Raw genomic sequence first — 20396 nt, forward strand, 5'->3', positions numbered from 1 at the left:
CATTGTCGTTCGACGAGGCCTTCCGATAAGTGAGCCTTGAAAAAAGCGGCGACGCAAAACAGAGCATCGGTTCTATTCGTACGCGAATAAGCTCTCGCGATTTCCGCGTTTTACCGAAACGCGTCGAAATGTGATATCTAAAATCCGGGCGTCGCCGCGTGTCGCGAACGAAAAAAGTAACGCGAGTGCAAGTGTCTCGAAAAAAACGGAACGGAACGGAGAGAGAGAGAGAGAGAGAGAGAGAGAGTGAGTGTGTGTGAGTGAGAGGTCGGAGGCCCGGGGAGGCATCGGGCAACGGCGTAGCAACGATAGGGTAAATATAATTTATAATTTATTTAACTTTTATTTGTTATTTGTGAGATTATCCATTTATCTTCGCGGTAATGATCCACATTTTTATAATAATGAATGTAAAATATTCTAGATTTTATATTTTGAAATACTTAAAATATTTAATAATAAATATAATAATTTTTAATAATTTAATATTTGTATATGTGTAGAATACAATTTCTACTATTGTATTATACATATTTAAAAGATATGTAGTTATAATTATTTCTGTAATGCGTAACTAGAGTCTTTTACTATTAAATACATATTTAAATTAAAATATTTAATAGTAAATGTAAATAGTATATTTTAATTTAAATAGTTTTTATAAACATTTTTATCTTTCTTTAAAAAATATTTCTCTGCAAATTATATAGTTTTTTAATATCTTGAAATACAAATAACTATATGTGCATAATATAATTTTTTGAAATATTAAAATTAATATTAACATTTTCAAATTAATTTTAATATTTCAAAAAATGATCTGAAATATAATTGATTTACATATTTTGATAATTGTTTTATATAATACATATATGTTTATATTTTACAGATCAACATTGTCTACGACTACGTTGTTGCACATCAAATTGGTGAGTGTTGAATTATTTTAAACAATTTTAAGATAATGTATTTGTGAAAATTGTATCATAAATATTTTAATACATATATATATAAGATAAAAGTATTAGAAAAAAAACCTTTTTTCTCTGATATCATACATTATCATATAATTTGCAATAATAGATGCATGCGGGTAAAATTTTTTATTCTTATTTTTATTCTTACAAATTATTTGACATCTAAAGAGTTTACTGTTTTTTAAATTTATACTTATTACACATTAAAAGAATTGAAGTCTCAAATTAATCGGAATATTATACATACATATATATCACAAATTTATTATCTTGAAATGAATGCGCTATTAAAAATGTCTGCACTGTTTCTGCATGTCGTGCTAAAAATATAAGTTGCAACACTATTTAAGAGATTTCCTACAACAGAAAAAATGTATTCTACGAAGAGTCAGGAAATGGCTCCGATATATTCCAAAATATGCGTAAATACGTAGGTGTATATTTCTAATTTTTAAAACAAAAATATTTATTATATCTTCTCTTTCTTAAATAATTTTAATACATGAATTATTGTGTCACGCGTAATACATTTTTATTGTGTAATTCGTACAAAATTACGAACTATTTGAAATGATTTGATTTTCAATGAAATTTTAAATAAACATTATATTACTTTTTTACACATTCTCTTGGGTGTGTGAAGTTGGCACCCCTATGTTATGCTATCACAGTTCTGTTAAGAGTTCTGAGTTATTTAGAACTATAGGAAGAGTTCTTGATAATTTTTAGAAATAGTTCCGGTCATTACGATAACGAAAATCGGTTTCAAAAAATAGAGGTGCCAACTTCACATTTTTTTTACACATCGAGTTCCAATAGTTTTGAGCAGAGTTTTAAGGTTCTTTTAAATAGTTATACAGTTCCTGATTTCTTTTTGAAAGAGTTCTGCAATTTTTAGATAAAAAGACGTACCTTCAATATCGAAGATATTTCTAAAATATCTTCGATATTGAAAGTATGTTTTTTTATCTCTATAAAAATTGCAAAACTCTTTCAAAAAATAATCAGGAACTATAAAATTATTAAACTATTAAACAATTTAAATTTACTCACCTCACGGTTGCTCCTTTGTTGCCCGATGCCTCCACGGGCCTTCTCCTCGTAGAAGTTTATTCTCTTAATTAGCTCACATAATTATAATTTGTTATTTTTTATAATATAAAATTATTTTTAATTTTTAATACTTGGATATTTAAGAAGGCATTTATTAATAATATAAAACAAATCTTTATTTTTATTGTAATATCTTATTTTATCAACTGTAGTAATAAACATGTAGGTATATAGATAATTCCATTAAAAAGTAACTCAATAAGCTTCTTAGAATTATTTTTAGATAATTTATTCAAATAATTTTATTTCAATTTTTATAACATTATTTTATATTATATTATATTATATATTATTTTAAATATTATATAATTAGCAAATTAACACTTTAATCAGCTGAGTTGTTAAAAAAAAACATTAATAAAACGAAAATTCGCTAATTAAATTTTAAAATAATATATTATAAAAATTAAAATAGTAATATGTTGTAAATAATATGTTATATAATACTTTAAACTCGAATAATATTTTTTGACAGAAATAAAAAAATATTAATCGAAAATAAGGTATATGTATAACATATTATCTACAACATATTACTATTTTAATTTTTATAACATAATATTATTTTAAAATTTAATTAACAAATTTTCGCTTTATTAATATTTTTTTAACAACTCAGTTGATTGACAAATCAGCTGATTAAAGCGTTAATTTGCTAATTATTTTTTAAAATAATAATATGTTATAAATATATGTTATAAAAATTAAAATAATGTTTTAAATAATATATTATAATACTTTAAATTGGATTAATATTTTTGACAGTTATCAGCTGATTTCTGTCAAAAAATATTAATCGAGAATAAGATATTATAACATATTTTACTTATAACATATTACTATTTTAATTTTTTAACATATGTATTATTATTTTAAAATTTAATTAGCAAATTAACGCTTTATTAATGTTTTTTTAACTCAGCTGATTAACAAATCAGCTGATTAAAGCGTTAATTTGCTAATTATTTTTAAAATTAATTTTTAAAAACTAAAATAAAATTATTTGAATAAATTCTCATGAAAATAATTCTAAGAAGCTTATTGAGTTACTTTTTATTAAAATTATTTTTATTATTAGAATATTATTATTTATTATCAAAATAAAAATTTTTCTGTTGTATACAAAGAGAGATAATAGTAGAGACTTGATAGTAAAACGTAGTTCAATTCTTTCAAGAGATATAACGATAGACAATAATATAATAAACTTCGCCTACATCGAAACGACGATCTTATCTTTCACATGCAAATTAAAGAGTACAAAATCTTAATGAATCAATTCCATACTAGAAAAGATAATATATGTTTCAATCCAATAATCCTTTTCACGCGAGTATTATGATTCTGATAAGTGTATTAAAGATTGAATATTGATTTCGTACATCCCCTTTAGCAAATTTTATCGCATCTCTGCAATATATTTCAAAGTATACTTTTAAATCTGCGACTCGGCTCCGCTTCGTCACGGTCCGCGCGAAACTTGGCAAAACGCGACAAACAAAGGCCCCGAGAGAAGTCGAGGGCGACCGCAGGTTATAACGTATTGCGAGAGATCGCATATACGAGCAACCATGATCCGCCATGCTTTGGACGTAATTTCTGAATGCATCTAGACAATGTGTCTTGACGACGGTTGCGCGTGCCATCCTTGCGGCCAGCCGCAAGAATAAAGTTTCGAGCAATGGACGAAATAGCCTGCGATCGAGGATGAGAAACTCGGGAAGGGACCGCGGTGGACTTTCATAAATACAGTCAAGTCTTCGTAAATCGCTCTGCAATCGTCCGATTACGCGACAAACAGAATATATTAATTTTTATTATTAAATAAAAGTAATATTAATAATTATAATATTAGACATTGAGAGTATTTTTTCTTAGAATTTACTCTGAAAATCATGGTAATCGTGGGACAATATCGTAAGGAAAGAATTTTATGAGAATTTCTCTCATTAATATCTATCACAATAAAAATAATAATATCTGTCACAATAAAATATAAAACATGTTTGATTAATTTTACTAAACTGCATAGTAAAATTAATCAGACATATTTTATATTCTATTGTAATAGATATTATTATTTTTATTGTGTGATAAATATTAATCGGAGAAATTCATAAAATTCTTTTCATACACAGTTGAAAAATTTGTGTTAATTTTAACAAATATCACATGTCCCAAACGGTCCACAGAAATTTTTGTGTTAATTTAACATAATACGGATATGTTAAATGATGACACGAATATTGTGTTAATATTTTAACATAAAATAAATGCAAACTTCAAGTAAATTTAAAATAAATTTTGTGTTAAATTAACATAGTTTTAATGTAAAAATTAACTAAAAAAATTGTTAATTTTACATTTTATCATTCCCACTTATAAAGTAAAATTAACATTTTTTTTCTGTAAATTTTAACAGATAAATCTTGTCACTAATAATATCGAACATATTTTATGTGTAAAATTAAAAGTAAATACACATTGTGTTATTTTTACACTTTTTTTCAGTTATTTTAATAATTTAACATTTGAGTTCAATTAACACAACAGCAATATGTTAATTTAACACATGAATGTGTTAAATATTTAACACAAAAATTTTAACGGGGACCGTTTTTAACAAGAAAACACAAATTTTCCAACTGTGTACAATATTGTCCCACGATTACAATGATTTTCAGGGTAACTTCTAAGAGAAAATTCTCTCTGTGTATATTATTATCTATTTTAATAACTTTAATTCTCGCGTCTCTCTAACGCTTTTAGTAAATTAATTCATTATTACGTTTTTAATCCTCGGCGGTTTGGTTGAATCCTTCTGTACGTGTATACATATTTTGGATCATTTAGGTCAGCTGTTTCCGAAATGTCACGCGGTTTTCTGTCACGATGAACATAATATAGAAGTAAAAAAATATTTATTTAAAATAATACTAAGGGTTACTTCGACCAATTCTGATTAACTTTAATCGATGATTAAACTATATCTTTGTCTCTTTTTAAGAACGTATCTGAAAAGAAACAAAGATATAGTTTAATCGTCGCGATTAAAGTTAATCAGAGTTGGTCGAAGTAGCCCTTAGTATTTTAGATATTTTAAATAAATATATTTTCCAATAGGATAAAAAGTTAAGTTGGCTTTGCACAGCTTAACTCACAGCTGTGTCCTTTCATTTTTTTACTTCTATTATGTCGATCGTGACAGAAAACCGCGTGACATTTCGGAAACAGCTGACCTAAATGGTCCAAAATATGTATACACGTACAGAAGGATTAAACCAAACCGCCGAGGATTAAAAACGTCGAGGACTAAACGTAGGAAGAAAAGCGCGTCCGTCTATATCCGGGCATATATGCGGGTCCATCGTGCAAGATACGAAGGCTAGGCGAGAAGAAAGAGAAAGGGGGGGAGGGAAGCTCGAGACCGACCGATGAGAGAGAGGATCGTGCTCTCGAGCCTGAAAATGCGTGGGCGAGTGTGAGCTTGTGTCGCACGAGTCACCACTCTCGGTTGCCCGGGGCGTCCTGCCGTCCGTCATCCTGTCCGCCCGTCCGTATTTCGTAGCGAACGTACACGCACACGGCCACGTGGTGTGTGTACGTGTGCGTACATCTCGCGGGTCCAGGATCCAGCATCCAGTCGCGCTTTTTCACCGGTCAAACATCAAAGTGTCGCGACGTTTTCACGTGTTTGTTTACAATGAAAGTTGGAGCTTGAGAGTGTTTTCGAGCGTTGAATGAAATTTGTAGAAAGATCATCGGCGATTCAGTCGCATATTGTTTCGATAAGAATAATAATAATGCCTTTATCGAATGCATATATAAATGAGAATAATAATAAGAAAAATAATGTCAATATATGCTTATCATTTGTCGCATACTTCTCTCTCATAATTCGGGAAATATTTTATTATATTATGTTTGCGATTTTTTTTTTATTTTCTGTACATTTTTTAAGTTTGTTGTCGTGTATTTAAGTAACCTGAATTTTATATTATACAATCGATATGAGATATAAATAATATCTTCATAAATAACACGCAATAAATTAATTAAGCTATAAATTGTTCACTTTTATCTCTCTCTCTGGTTCTCAATCAATGCCTTCTAATATACCTCTCAATGTCTTATCCAGCTCCTTTTTTCGTGGTATTCACTCGCGAAAACACGGTTCGGGTTAGATTAGGTCAACAACAATCGCGTGGTACTTTGTACGACACTCCCGATTTAATTCTATTTAAAGAATATTAAATTCTACTAATATTAAGCAATATTAAGTAATATATAAAAGAAATAACGTAACGCGTCGACCTGAAAAGGAATTGCATACCCAACGTTTTGTTAACGATGTTCGTTGACCGAGAGACTCTCTCGAAGATGCGTGATATTAGCAACTTTACGCGCAAGAATGATCGTAAAGAACGACAACGTTTCGATAATGACGTAAAACGACACGCAGAGTGGCTTGACGACACTGCCTTCTCACTCGAGTCTCACCACGCGAATGACAATGAGACGAACACGCGCGTAAACAATAGTGTACTAGCTAGTACGCCGCGAAAAGCAAACGCCGAATTTTTTTTTAAGTTCCCTTCGGATGAAAGAGTTTGGTGTATCTTCAACCCTATCTTTAGATTATATGACACAGGATCTCTATTTCTTTTTCTTCTTAAAAATACTTATATATAATATTTTATAGCTCGTTTTTATAACTTTAATCATCTCAAAATTTTGATGGCACAATTTACAAAAAAATCAGAATCGTATTAAAAGATACCAAGGTTGGGTAGTAACTAGTTAATTACATAAAAGTTAAATAAAAAAGTTGAATGTATTCAACTTTTATGTAATTAACTAGTTACTACCCAACCTTGGTATCTTTCAATATTTTAATACGATTCTGATTTTTTTATAAATTGTGCCATCAAAATTTTGAGGTGATTAAAGTTGTAAAAACGAGCTATTTTCATGTATTCTTATATTTTCACGTTACAGCTAATGACGCTAAATATGATTCCGTCTTCCAAAATTCTTTAAACGTCACAATTTTAACAAATTTAGGATACAATAATTATTATTATATACTAATAATTATTCTAAACACAATTCTTTAAACGTCTCACAATTTGAAAAAAATTACAATAATAATTAATATTATATATATATACCTATACACTGAGAGAATTTTCTCTTAGAATTTACTCTGAAAATCATGGTAACCGTGGGACAATATGGTATGGAAAGAATTTGAAAATTTCTCTGATTAATATTTATCACAATAAAAAATAATAATCTCAATCACAATAAAAATAAAATATGTTTAATTAATTTTACTATACTTTTAGTAAATTTTACTGTACTTTTAGTAAAATTAATCAAACATGTTTTATATTTTATTGTGATAGATATTATTATTTTTATTGTGATAAATATTAATCAAAGAAATTTTCATAATAAAATTCTTTCTATACCATATTGTCTCACGATTACCATGATTTTCAGGGTAAATTCTAAGAGAAAATTCTCTCTTGTACTACCAATAATAATTATGAGATACTAATAATATAATAATATACTAATTATATAGAAATTACACACATTTCTTAAACACTTATTTCAACTTTGATGGAAACACTTTGACGTCACCGTATATAATCAGGAGGCTCTGGTATAAAAAAGTATTCACAAAATAAATTAGTATGAATAAATAAATAGTACGCGAATTCAAAATAACTAAATAATAATACACAGTTGGAAAATTTGTGTTTTCTTGTTAAAAACGGTCCCCGTTAAAATTTTTGTGTTAAATATTTAACACATTCATGTGTTAAATTAACATATTGCTGTTGTATTAATTGAACTCAAATGTTAAATTATTAAAATAACTGAAAAAAAGTGTAAAAATAACACAATGTGTATTTACTTTTAATTTTACGCAATAAATATGTTCGATATTATTAGTGACAAGATTTATCTGTTAAAATTTACAGAACAAAAATGTTAATTTTACTTTATAATATAAGTGGGAATGATAAAATGTAAAATCAACAATTTTTTTAGTTAATTTTTACATTAAAACTATGTTAATTTAACACAAAATTTATTTTAAGTTTACTTGAAGTTTGCATTTATTTTATGTTAAAATATTAACACAATATTCGTGTCATCATTTAACATATCCGTATTATGTTAAATTAACACAAAAATTTCTGTGGACCGTTTGGGACATGTGATATTTGTTAAATTTAACACAAATTTTTCAACTGTGTAAAGAAGAAAATTTGCAGCGCTCGGCTCTTAATTACCTCGGCACTCCTATATTTTAATTTTATTAATGAATCAAGTCTCACGCGATCGACGACCTCATCGCGGATATTTAAATCATCCGAAATTCAAATCGAGGCCGCGTGTCATCATATCGTCTGTATTATAAATTCCTCCGGCGCGGATTCCGTTAAGCGAAGACACAAACGCCTGAAGAATCGCGGGTGGGCCTTCTTTCGCGTTCGCGACGATCGTATATCCGGTAAGTACCTATACAACTCGGTTCTCTCCCTATGGAGATGTTACACCCTGGTTACGGGATACCGTAGGTACGATAAAAAAAAAAAGAAAAAAAACGCTCGCGCGTGCCCGGTGAATCTCGAGCGCTTCGGGAGATCATCTCTTTCGGTACACGCGATATTTGTCTCTCTTTCTCTCTCTGAAATAAATTTACGGTTTACGCGGGACCGCTCGATTTCAATTTGCATAAGTAGTAAATACGCTGGGATTGAGTTACGCAACGAGTAGGCTCTCTTCGTCGTTTCGGGAGGCTGCGAAAGTATTCGAAATTATTCGCGGGAGAGGAAAGACGCGAAGGGGAGAGTATCATATGCAACTCATTGTGCAACTCGATTAAAGCTCGCGGATTAATGATCGGCCGGGGCTGTAAGGATCGGCTCTCTTTTTATGATAATTCGCGGATGAAATCGATATAACTAGCATTACGCGGTGTCGTAATGTTGTCGTTTTATTGCTGGATCGTTTTTCGGAAAAACTTGAAAAGATATTCTCTCGCGATATACGTATAGCGTTAATCCTATATCTAAAATTCTCTTGTTATTTTGGTGAAAATTGTCTAATGACACTAGAGAATTAAACTCTAAGAATATTGCTCTTCTCTAGTAAACTGATAGTAAATTAATCCAAATAGGAAAAATCTATTTTTCTATTAAATACTGAAAATTCTATGAAGCAGTATATATACATTAAATATATTATTCTTATTAATAATAATAATTTATGTATGAAAATAAATATAAAAATAAATATCAAATAAGTATAAAATATATATTAAATATATAAATTATATAATATAAATATAATTTATATATATCAAATTTATATAAATAAATCTAAATTTCTTTTATATTTTATCTTATATTATTTTATATTTATATAACTATAATTCTTTATCATTATGTATGTATACATATAATAATTTTATAATTTCTAAAAAAAATTATAAATAAGAAATAAATAACTTATTTATATACAGAAATTGCGATGTGAAAAGTCTCATCTCTCTTTGATCCAATTTATCCGCACATGTGAGGGAGGGAAAAAAAGAGAAAGAAAGATCCAGCAAAGACACGATTGTCGCGTTATCGACACCTCGTCGACTCCTTAAATCAGCGTGGATAGATCGAAGGGGTAAAGGGCGTAAGTGGAGAAGAAACACGGGAGAGAATATGCTCCTTTTCCCTTTCTTCTCTCCCTCGACTCTTTTTTTTTTTTCCCCGTTCCAAGACGAAGAGGGGACACGCGCATGCAGATCACGTCGGGTTTGTAGCCAAGTGATAGCGTATCTGTGGGCGGCGCGTGCGTGTGGTCCTTCTATGTCCCTTTAGCTTCCCTCTTTCCCTTCCTCCCCCTCCTCTCCTCACTCTACGATTCATTCTCCCTGCTTACTTTATTCGGTATCGTCACCAAACGCTGCGTCTGTTTTTTTCGGTCGGGTCTTCCCGCTCTTTCGGTTTTTTCTCCACTTATACAAATTACACATAATTATTATACGTTACGTTATTTTGTATTATTTATTATACGTTATTATGTATCGTACATTTCGATTAGATTTAACCGATCGGAAAAGTGCCACGAGTAGACTTCGATGTTCATTACAGTACGATCGTCCTGATTAAGGATACCGCCTACGCATTCTCTTATATACATTCTGTATAATTATATGAGCGTTAAATTCTATAATTTTCCCAGGCGCGAAGTTTCTCGGGTAATGAAAGAGAATAGGATAATACATCAGCTGGTGTGGAAATTATAGTGCAAGCATTTTTTAAATGATCTCCGATATCTTATGGACGCATAATAATTAGGCTTAAAGCGAGCGAGTAATTTACGATTTGACTTACAATTAGATCTTATCGCTCAGTTAATATTTAATATCGATTTGATATTGGATCTCTCGTTGGAATTTAACGTGACGTTGTGTCATTATATTTTCAACCATATAATACAGGGTGTTTCACATAAAGTTTTTTCACATTTTTTCATCCATCAAATTTTCAGGCATCTTGTTCTGTTTAATTAAAAAAAAATTTTAATTAGTACCTTTTAGCAGTGGCGGAAAAAACACCGCTTGTGACACTTTATGTGAGACATCCTGTCTATACACTGAAAAAAAAGATTATTTAATTCAACTAATATTTAGTTGAATACGTTCAAATAAATCATTTATTTGAAACAAATAAATATTTATTTGCTTTGAAAAGGATTTTCTTATATCAAATCAATATTTGTCATATCAAATCAATATTATTTACTTTCAAATAAATGATTTATTTGAACGTATTCAACTAAATATTAGTTGAATTAAATAATCTTTTTTTTTCAGTGTATAAGTGTCGTAAAACCCATTTTCCTTGAAAAATCTGTGGATCCTAGAAAAATATTATTTCTAGAAAAATAGAATTATTCAGAATTATCTTATCTTAAGCTTCCTTCCTCTCGATCCTATTTTGTGATAATATTAGTAGGTATAATCTTTGCATTTTGACACTATTGTCAGCTTAAATCTGACGAACTCGGCTTAAGAGAATCATCTTCGTCCTCAAACGTAATGGCGAGAGATTTTGAGAAAAGAAGCTTCTTCCGTCGAAGTTGCTAAACTAAAAGGTGCGCGATCCGTCTTCTCCGGTCTTCTTCCCCACTTCTGATTCCTGATGGCAATGCCGTAAACACGATTCGGCCAACTCCGGTTTTGCGGTAAAATGACGAGTCGTTCGCGGTAAAATGTCCGACCAGAAAAATTTATGAAAGTTCCAAGTCTCAGGAGTCTTTACGTGCATACATTTTAATCCTTCTGTCAATGCATATTTTGTCATCTTTCTTTCAATGGGTACCAATTGCGTGTTTTCAACACATTAATTACAGTCTAAGAATTTTGTTATGCCAGCTGCCGAGAGCATCGAACTCTTTTCTTTATTTTTTTAACAATTTGGAAAGGTTAAAATACATAGTTATATTTTTTGGAGATGAGACGTAGCTTTCCATCAATGTACGGGTACCTGAGTTTAACGGGTAACCGTTTTCGATTCACATTCTACACATCAAATTTTTTTGACAGCTGATGATGAGCATCGAACATTCTTTCTTTTATTTTTTAAAAAGTAAGAAAATTGACAGAAGGATTAAGCACCTTTTTTTCGAGACAAGACAGATCTTTCCGTACGGATACCTGAGTACCAACAGCGTGTTTTTGACACGTTGCACTGCGACCATATTTATAGCAGCTGTTGGGCACCGAACATTCTTTCCTTTATTTTTTGGAATTAAGAGAATTGACAGAAGGGTTAAGATACATACGTTCCTTTTTTGGAGATGGGACGGGACGGCGCGAGGTTCTCGTTATCGACACACGCTGTGGAGAGAAGAGGACCGGGATAGATCCCCGAAATAGCGTCGCGAAGGGGGGAGGAAGGGAGGTAGCACCCCTTCTCTCTCGCTGGCACCTTCGAGAAGAGAAACGTAACTCTAGACGTATCGCGGTGTCATGTCTCGCGCACCTGGCGGCCCCGTTCTTTGTAACACAATACACGTCGCTTTTCGTCCTCTCCACCTCTTTTCCCTCTTTCTCTTTAACTTCTCTCCGGCCGTGCCCTTTTGTCTCTCCTCTTCTTCTTCTTCTTCTTCTCTCCGGCCCGTCATCGGCTTATATCCTAGCTCGGATATGCGGAACGGATAAAAAAGGAGGAGGCGAAAAAGAGAGATCCTCCTGGTTTAATACCAGGGGGATCGGAATTCGGTCGGGCCGAACATACTCTCTCGCTCGACTAACTAAGCCTGTGTGAAGTACTATATAACATCTGATTTATATATACATCTAGGGAGGATTTAGGCGGCTTAAAAAAATTTCGCGGTTCTGTATAGACGGACCCACTGCAGTCTCTTATTCACGTGTGTTAAATTGGGCGCGTGCCCAGCTGGCTCGTATTTCTTACAAATACGTATTTCTATTTATTAAAAATATTATTTATTTTATTAGAATTATTTATTTCTGAAAAATTAATAATTCTCATAAAATAAATAATATTTTTTAGAATGGTATTTTTTAAAACTAAATAATTTTATATACTGATGAATATCATGGGAAATAATCAATGCTATTTCGCTATCAAATTAGATTTGATTCGCTTGTCAATCAGTTGCGAGAAGAAAAAAGAGAATAAATGAGGGTAGACGAGACTCTGAGTTAAAAAATAATAATAAATGTTTATTTTACACACACGTACAGACAGAACACAACGGACACATTACGATAGGTACACAGTTTAAGAAAAAAAAAAAAGAAAAAAAAAAGGAAAAGAAACTCCTTCCTCGGCTGTATTTGCTATTGTCAGAGTATCGCATAGAACCTAGAACACAATTACAGATCTAAACGTGCACGAATATCTCCGATATATCGATCTTATCGTGATGTACATACATAACAATGATTACGCTCTAAACGTTAACAAGATGATAGATAAATGCAAGGCAGGTAGACATACAATGCGAAACGAGCAAGAGATCGAAATCGAGTTATCGCGGCGTTTCTTAATTAATCCGAATATCCATAATTCGTCGGAGAAGAAAAGACGCCGTGATATGGACGGTTGTGTCTCGAGTCGTTGGAAAAAAAAAAAAAAGAAGAAAGAAAAAAGATAGAATCGGCACTAAGACGTCTCCTGAAGGACGATGGTGCTCGAACCGGAAACGGGTATGTCCGACGGCGGTGACGACGGTACTCCGAGATTGTGGGTCAACGAGTGTCTCCTCAGATCGCAATTCCTGCGAAAGACCTTGCCGCAGGAGGCACAATGATACGGCTTGATGTCCGTGTGCGTGAGAAGATGGGTCTTCAGGTTGCTCCTCTGATTGAAGCTCCTGGCGCAGACCGGGCACTTGTGCGGGGATTCCTCCATGTGCAAAATCTTGTGGACAGCCAGCGTCCTGCTCTGACAGAATCCTTTGCCGCACTCGGTGCACTTGAACGGCTTCTCCTTGCTGTGTATATACCTGCAACGAAAGAAGAAAGAAAAACGTTTTCCCCTTTTCGATTCGCGAAAATCATCTTGCGACTAATTTCCTTTTCAATCATCTCTCTCGAAAATTAATAATGATTTAAGGAAATAATCATCAAGTAATGCACATAATGCTATTAATGACGAAGGTTGAAAAAATCGTGACGAGGGATGAAAGATAAACATCCTTTTTCAGGTTTGCGAAAATTATTTTGCGATTAATTTCCTGTTAAATCACATCTTTTTTTCTCTCACAAAATAATACTGCTGTTATTTTGTTAACTTTTAACTTTTTTGCTCGAAAATTAATAATGGTTTAAAAAAATAATAAAATAATACACACAACGTTATTAATAACAAAAAGGCTGAAAAAATCGTGACCATATAAAAAAAAATCTCCTTCTTTATTTAAATCTGCGACTAACTTCTTTTTAAATCATCTCATTTCTCATAAAATTATATAGCTTTTATTTCGTTAAATTTTTTTAATACTAGTAAATTAATAATCGTTTAAAAAAATAATCATCAACTAGAACACGCAATGCTATTAATAATAAAAACTGAAAAAAATCGTGACTGTATATGAAAAACGAATGAATGTATTGTGACATGTTGTGCATTAAAATGTAATATACACGTCATTCGATCATCGTCGTAATTACGCGAGGTGGAGAAGGCGTTCCGCGGATTTGTCCGTGTTCGTAAATCGTACACCACGGTGCGTGTAATTAATTGCGACGCGATAAAGAGATAAATACACGCGGCGGTCTCTAAATCTTCTCTCCATCGCACGAAGGGAAATGAATTCGATAAGTAATCTTACATATATATATTCACGTAAACCGTCATCGGAACTTTGTTTACGCACTAACGTTCAACTCAATTTTCTTACGCAACGTGTCGTCGCAGCATTTATTTTTCTTCCAATGAGAATTCAAAACAGTTATTTTTATCGATTAAAAATATACTAGCATGATTCACACAAATGTGCAAATGTAAATTTATTTATATTTTAGTAGGTATTTTCAATATTATCACACCGAGAGAATTTTCTCTTAGAATTTACCCTGAAAATCATAGTAAATTCTAAGAGACAATTCTTTCTATGCATATGTTGTGTATTATTAATTTATTCTGTTGTTTATTTATTATTATAATTTATTATTAAAAATATAAAATATTATAATTTGCTCGTAAATGTCAATATGCAATGTCCATGTAATCATAAATATAATAATTTAAAGTATATAAATTTTAATATTTCAATATTATTATAATAAATATTATAATTTATTTCATTATTTAATTATTATTATTTATTATTGCAAAATATTATTTGCACGTCAATGTCAATATGCAATGTCCATGTAATGAATATAATAAATATAATATTGATGAATAAAATTCGAGACAAAAGTTTTTGCGGTAGCACCAAGACTGACGAAAACTCATCAATTTATACAATCGAAAAATTAAACAACCTTCCTCATTAATCATTTAAATTATTTTCCACACAACAATAGACGCGAATCGCGCAAAAAATTTGCTCCTATATAAAATACGCTCTCATAACAAAAGAGGGGAAAAAAATCGAGTCGTAAAAAGACATCCGCCGACGTTTACCTGTGATCTCTGAGATGATCCTGCCGTCGGAAGGCTTTGCCGCAAATGTCGCACGAGTACGGGCGCTCGTCGGTGTGCGTCCTCTCGTGGATCAGCAGATTGTAGCTCTTGGTGAACTGGCGGCTGCAGAACTTACAAATAAACTGTTTCTTGGGCCTGGACGTCCGGCAAGTCCTTGGTACACTCGAGTCCACCGCGATCGAGGTCGCGTGATGATGAGGCTGCGTCGTGGACGAGGTAGAGGACGAAGACGAGGACGAAGAACAGGCCGAGGAGGCCGACGAGGAGGCCGGCGGGAGGACGACGTTGCTCGCGGACGAGGAACGCGAGACCGACGTCGTCGCCGAGACGTTCGCGCGGTTATTTCCCTCGGATATTCGTCGCAGGAGGAGCTCGTGATGCCCGGAAGACGTGGAGCAGCCGGAATTCGTCTCGCTCGACAGGAATTCCGGGGAGAGCAGAGCCAGGGCTAGATTATCATCGGTCACGAACTCCAGCCGGGCCTCGTCGTCCTCGGCCGCCCGGAGCAGCTGGTCCACCGTCGGCGCGTCATCCTTGACGACCGTCGTCGTCGTCGTCGTCGACGACGAGGTCAGGATACTCGACGACGAAGAACACCTTTGATTGACCGCCGCGGAAGCGGAAGTCGCGCCGCTCGCGTGAAGACGATGAAGGGTCAGGTACGTCTCCAACGCCTGGAGGTTCAGGGCGGCCGCAGCCGCGTGTCCCGGGGGCAGAAGGGCCGCCCGTTGAAGGGCGGAGAGGAGGGCGACGCTCTGAAGCCGGAGAGCAACGCTCTGGAGCGCGAGATTCGGCAGCTCGGAGCAGCCACCGGAAGTCACGAGGGTGCCGTCCAGCTCCGTCACGTGATCGTCGGCCTCGCAAGGATCCGTCGCGAGGGTCGCCGACGAGGTCGACGACGGGGACGAGGTCGATGATGAGGATGACGGTACCATTACGAGTCTCCGTTGTTCCTCTTCCTGATGCTGCTGCTGCTGCTGCTGTCGCTCATCTTGCTGATGCTGCATCCTCCACCGCCGTTGGAATCGTCCCGGATTAGCCTCTGGAACGCGCTTCTCCCGTGTCCCGCCGGTATCATTGGCAAGGTGTGATCTGTGATTCCAGACTCGATGGTTTCAGACTGGATCTCTCGATGGATGAAACCCTACACGTGTCCTTCTGATGCGAAACACTCTTGGCGAGAATCCCGGACGCGCGATTACATGTTCTCGCCGGCGAGATGATTCTTCCTCCCTCGACAAGGTGTACGAACCGGGAACCGTTAAAGAGGATACGCGCGCGCGATGCTGGCGGTGCGAAGGCGCCCCGAAGACTGCCCCTGCCCGCCGCTGCTGGGTACTGCTGGTGGAGCCACCTGGTGGCAAGTATCCGAGGTAGAATGGGCCTGTTCGCGGGGAACGGGCCCCGGGTTCAGGGGGAGAGAGAGCCCGGCCACAGCACAGCTGGCCCGCGCGTATCGTTCGCCGGCCCCGTCATGCGACGACGCTTCGACCCGGACCACGGCTTGCATGGGGTCTTTTGACGTTAGGTGCCGGTTTGCGTGCCGCGACGGCGAGCACGCGGGACGCACGCGCGTGCGTCCCGCGGGGAGGGAATCCGGAAACGTTGGATCGCGATCGCGATCGCGGGGGTCAACAGCTGTTTAACCCGCGAGCGAATGTTCGCTTCGCGAGTCGCCTCGAATCACGTTGTATATATAATATTATTTATATATGTATGTTTTATATATATTATACATATATATATGTATATTTATGTATATGTATATATGTCTAATATGTATATACATGTATATATAGTGAACATTTTCATTTACAAATGTCACGAGATGTGAATACACGCGAGAACAGCTGATTCAAAAACAAAGAAATAATTGACTTCTCTAATATAGGCATTAAAATTATAAAATTGAGATTAATAATAAGAGATTAATTAATAGTTTATTAAGTATTATACTTTTTAAGATATTAGCTGGTTCTAAAAATTTTGTCTATATTGCAAAGATAATTTTATGCGGGGAAAAGGTAATAATAATTTGATGTACCTTAATTTACCTTAACTTTAACGTATCTTGAGAAGAAGTTTTTTAAATGTTTTAATATTTTTATATTGAGAAAATATATTTAAAAAGATAAGAGCTTTAATACCATCTTTTTTTTCTGGAAGAAGATATAATCAAAGAAGCTATAATCAAAGCACAATATATAAAATAAGAGTAGAGAAACGCTTTTCGCGATAATTAATTCTATATTTTAATAATTTTTATGCATTTTACGAGGTACAATTACCTTGTGGTTATTCATGCAACTTAAACAGGCAAATATTATTAGCGATGCGGAGAGATCTAGTCAGATTTTCTCCAAAAGAACCATAGATTCCGGTTGAGAAGTCTGATTTAGATTTAAAGTGTAATATTTTAGAAACTCAATTCTAAATTCGAAACCTAAGAAAATTCATTTTCTTTCTCTATAATATTTTTGAAAATTTTCTTTCCGATTGATTCAATATTGCAACATTACAATTTAAAACATTATTTAAATAGAAATTTACAACGGCTACCAATTAACATTAATGAATATTTCATTTTCGTTACAGTTTTGGATTTTTAAATATAAATTTGAATTTGATAGATAGGATCAATATTTAAATGTTTTGAATTCTTCATAAAAATAGAATCCAATTTATTTAAATTATGAGAATATATATTAATATTTTTAACATATATAATTAATAGCCGCGTTTTGCAAGTTTAATATCTAATCTATGAAAAAAACTGCGAGAGAGAAAATACATTCGATATATCGAAATATAATAATAGAAATTATAATATTCTTATTTTGTATTTAATTGAGAGACTTTTCGCACTTTCTGTTTAGATTCCAGATCGAGAACTTTATTTAAGATAAAAATATAATTCTTAATTAATATCGTAGTACGATATATCCATTTTCTTTTTATATTTTAAATGATTATTAATTTGATTAGCGTCGTATCGATGCGAAATTACCCCGATGTCATTTCCGAAGTCATTAATTAAAGTCATTAACTCACGAGTATGGGACAGATTGATTCTGAATCGAGCGTGACATTAATTAAAGCAATATTGATAATTAATCCCATATTTTAATAATACTTACTTTAATACTTATTTTAATAATCTTTGAGCGGATAACATATATAAATACGACGTATCCATCGGTCATTGTCAAAATCGTTCGTCGTTCGCGCGCCTCGTGAAATTAGTCGCTTGCGAGATATCGCGAGTATCGAGTTCGATTGCAGTTCCCGCGTTATTCTGCCGCCGCCATGTAATCGAGTGCGCGTCGTCTACTTAAATAACGTCGGGAATGCTGTGTGTAAAGTACTTCGATCGTAATTAAGTGTAACTCCGATGTAATTATATATATACATATACGTATAATCGTAATAAATTTATATTTTCAGAATGAGTGCGCGTGAAGAAGTAGCAACAGCGGGACGAGAGAGGAGGAGGCAGAGGAGGAGGTTAAGAAGATAGGACGACGGCGGAGCTATCAACTGTAGGGTAAGTAATTTATTATTTGTTGAAATATTGTTTATTTCTGTAAATTATACTTGACATTAGAATTTATTTTTATGGAATAGTAAAAGTTTAAATTAAAGATATACAAAGATATTACTGATAAATATTATATTTCACGAATCTGTTGTCTTAAATGAATAGGTTAGGATAAATTAGACCAAATATTTATCTTTCTTTGGAATATATTTATCTATATATCATGTCCATATGTGTAGAAAAATGCACATATACGATATATATTTCATAAATTGGATATCATTTCCAATTATGCATGATTTCGCCACTCGTCTGATAAAATATTTCTACAATTTGAGTTATGATTTATACTATTTTATTATACTTTAACAATTTTTCTCATCACTTTACACAAATAGAATTTACGGAAAACAATTGAAACAATGAAAAAATATTAAGAAGATATAAGATATTAATGATATCACATTGTGTGTAATCAATTTTTTAAATATTTATACATTATAATTACCTAAAGAATTAATATTACTCATGAATACATTATTATTATTAAATTTTGTGAGTTTATTGTTTAAATAAATAATGAAAAATAAAAAGAGAGAGAAAGAAGTAAAATAAAATTATAAGAAATAAAAATACTGATATTTTTAAAGAATAAAATTTTCATATTTGAATCCTGAGATGGTGTTCATAATTCATGAAAATTGAGCATATTTATATAGTGTATATAATATCTCACAATCATACACATTAAATTAATATATTTTTAAATATATATATATAGCAAATAAAAATTGTTAATATATTTAAAATATAAATATATATTTTTAATGTTTCTTTATTAGAAGATTGGAGATTTGCGTGTTTTGGCTTCTTTATTTCTTTTTTCAAGATTAAATATTATATATAAACTGAAAGATTGTAAAAGGAAAGAATATGATATACATTGCCAGAAAATTTTTCTAATAAATGCACATGTCACAAACACAAATAAAAGAAGAAATATTTCGCAATCAAATATTCCAAATAATCCATTTAATAAAAATTTTATGATTAATATATCTATTTTTCTCTCTCGCTCTCTCTTTATAAATATCAAAATACTTGTTCTTTGCCTATCTAGTTTTCTTAAAATTTTCATATAAATAGTAATTACAAGTATATAAAATATAATTTATATACAATATATTATGAATTTTTCATCTTACCCTTGATAGTCACATAAGTTAGTAGAATTTGCTCATCGATTCATATAGAGTTTTCACACATGAAAGAAATATTTCACCGTAATATAAAGATACTCGATAGGGAAATCCGTATATGAATCAAATTAATAATGACTGTTCAACTAATGAGAGAGAAATATATATCGAATGCTATAGGTAATTATTTATATATTACACGTTTCTTTCTCATTAGATTTTTTACGTCCCAATCAATAAATCAAAGATATAGATTTTCCATTCAATTAAAAAAATTATTATCAATTCGTGAACATGTCTCACAAATAATATAAATCGATTTATTCTTGACACATTTATTCTGCGTGTTAACATAGCCATAGCC

The 20396-nt window shown here is 32.7% G+C and overlaps 1 protein-coding gene and 1 long non-coding RNA gene across 2 annotated transcripts; one reads left to right on the forward strand and one right to left on the reverse strand.

The window, feature by feature from the left end:
* The first annotated feature begins 224 nt into the window (after positions 1-224).
* LOC145937205 (uncharacterized) lies at positions 225-18824 on the forward strand. Its single transcript, XR_014425520.1, has 3 exons — positions 225-313; positions 890-929; positions 18740-18824. It is a non-coding gene; the product is annotated as an uncharacterized LOC145937205 (long non-coding RNA).
* On the reverse strand, positions 12855-16586 carry LOC145937028 (uncharacterized). Its single transcript, XM_083039771.1, has 2 exons — positions 15275-16586; positions 12855-13646 (listed from the first exon to the last, which is right to left on the reverse strand). The coding sequence occupies exons 1-2, from the start codon at positions 16300-16302 to the stop codon at positions 13304-13306; spliced, it is 1371 nt and encodes a 456-aa protein (XP_082895897.1). The 5' UTR covers positions 16303-16586; the 3' UTR covers positions 12855-13303.
* Positions 18825-20396: the final 1572 nt, after the last annotated feature.

Source organism: Prenolepis imparis, unplaced genomic scaffold (genome assembly GCF_030444845.1).
Source record: "Prenolepis imparis isolate NDT839.2.m4 unplaced genomic scaffold, iyPreImpa1.0 SCAF_6, whole genome shotgun sequence".
NCBI classification, from domain to species: Eukaryota; Metazoa; Arthropoda; class Insecta; order Hymenoptera; family Formicidae; genus Prenolepis; species Prenolepis imparis.

What these genes read in the sequence shown, in the direction of transcription:
- LOC145937028 (XM_083039771.1), bottom strand. Translation starts at nt 16,302, where the DNA reads ATGCAGCATCAGCAAGATGAGCGACAGCAGCAGCAGCAGCAGCATCAG. An exon ending in GATCATCTCAGAGATCACAG is followed by an intron (nt 13,647 to 15,274) that starts GTAAACGTCGGC and finishes CTTTCGTTGCAG; the next exon opens with GTATATACACAGCAAGGAGA.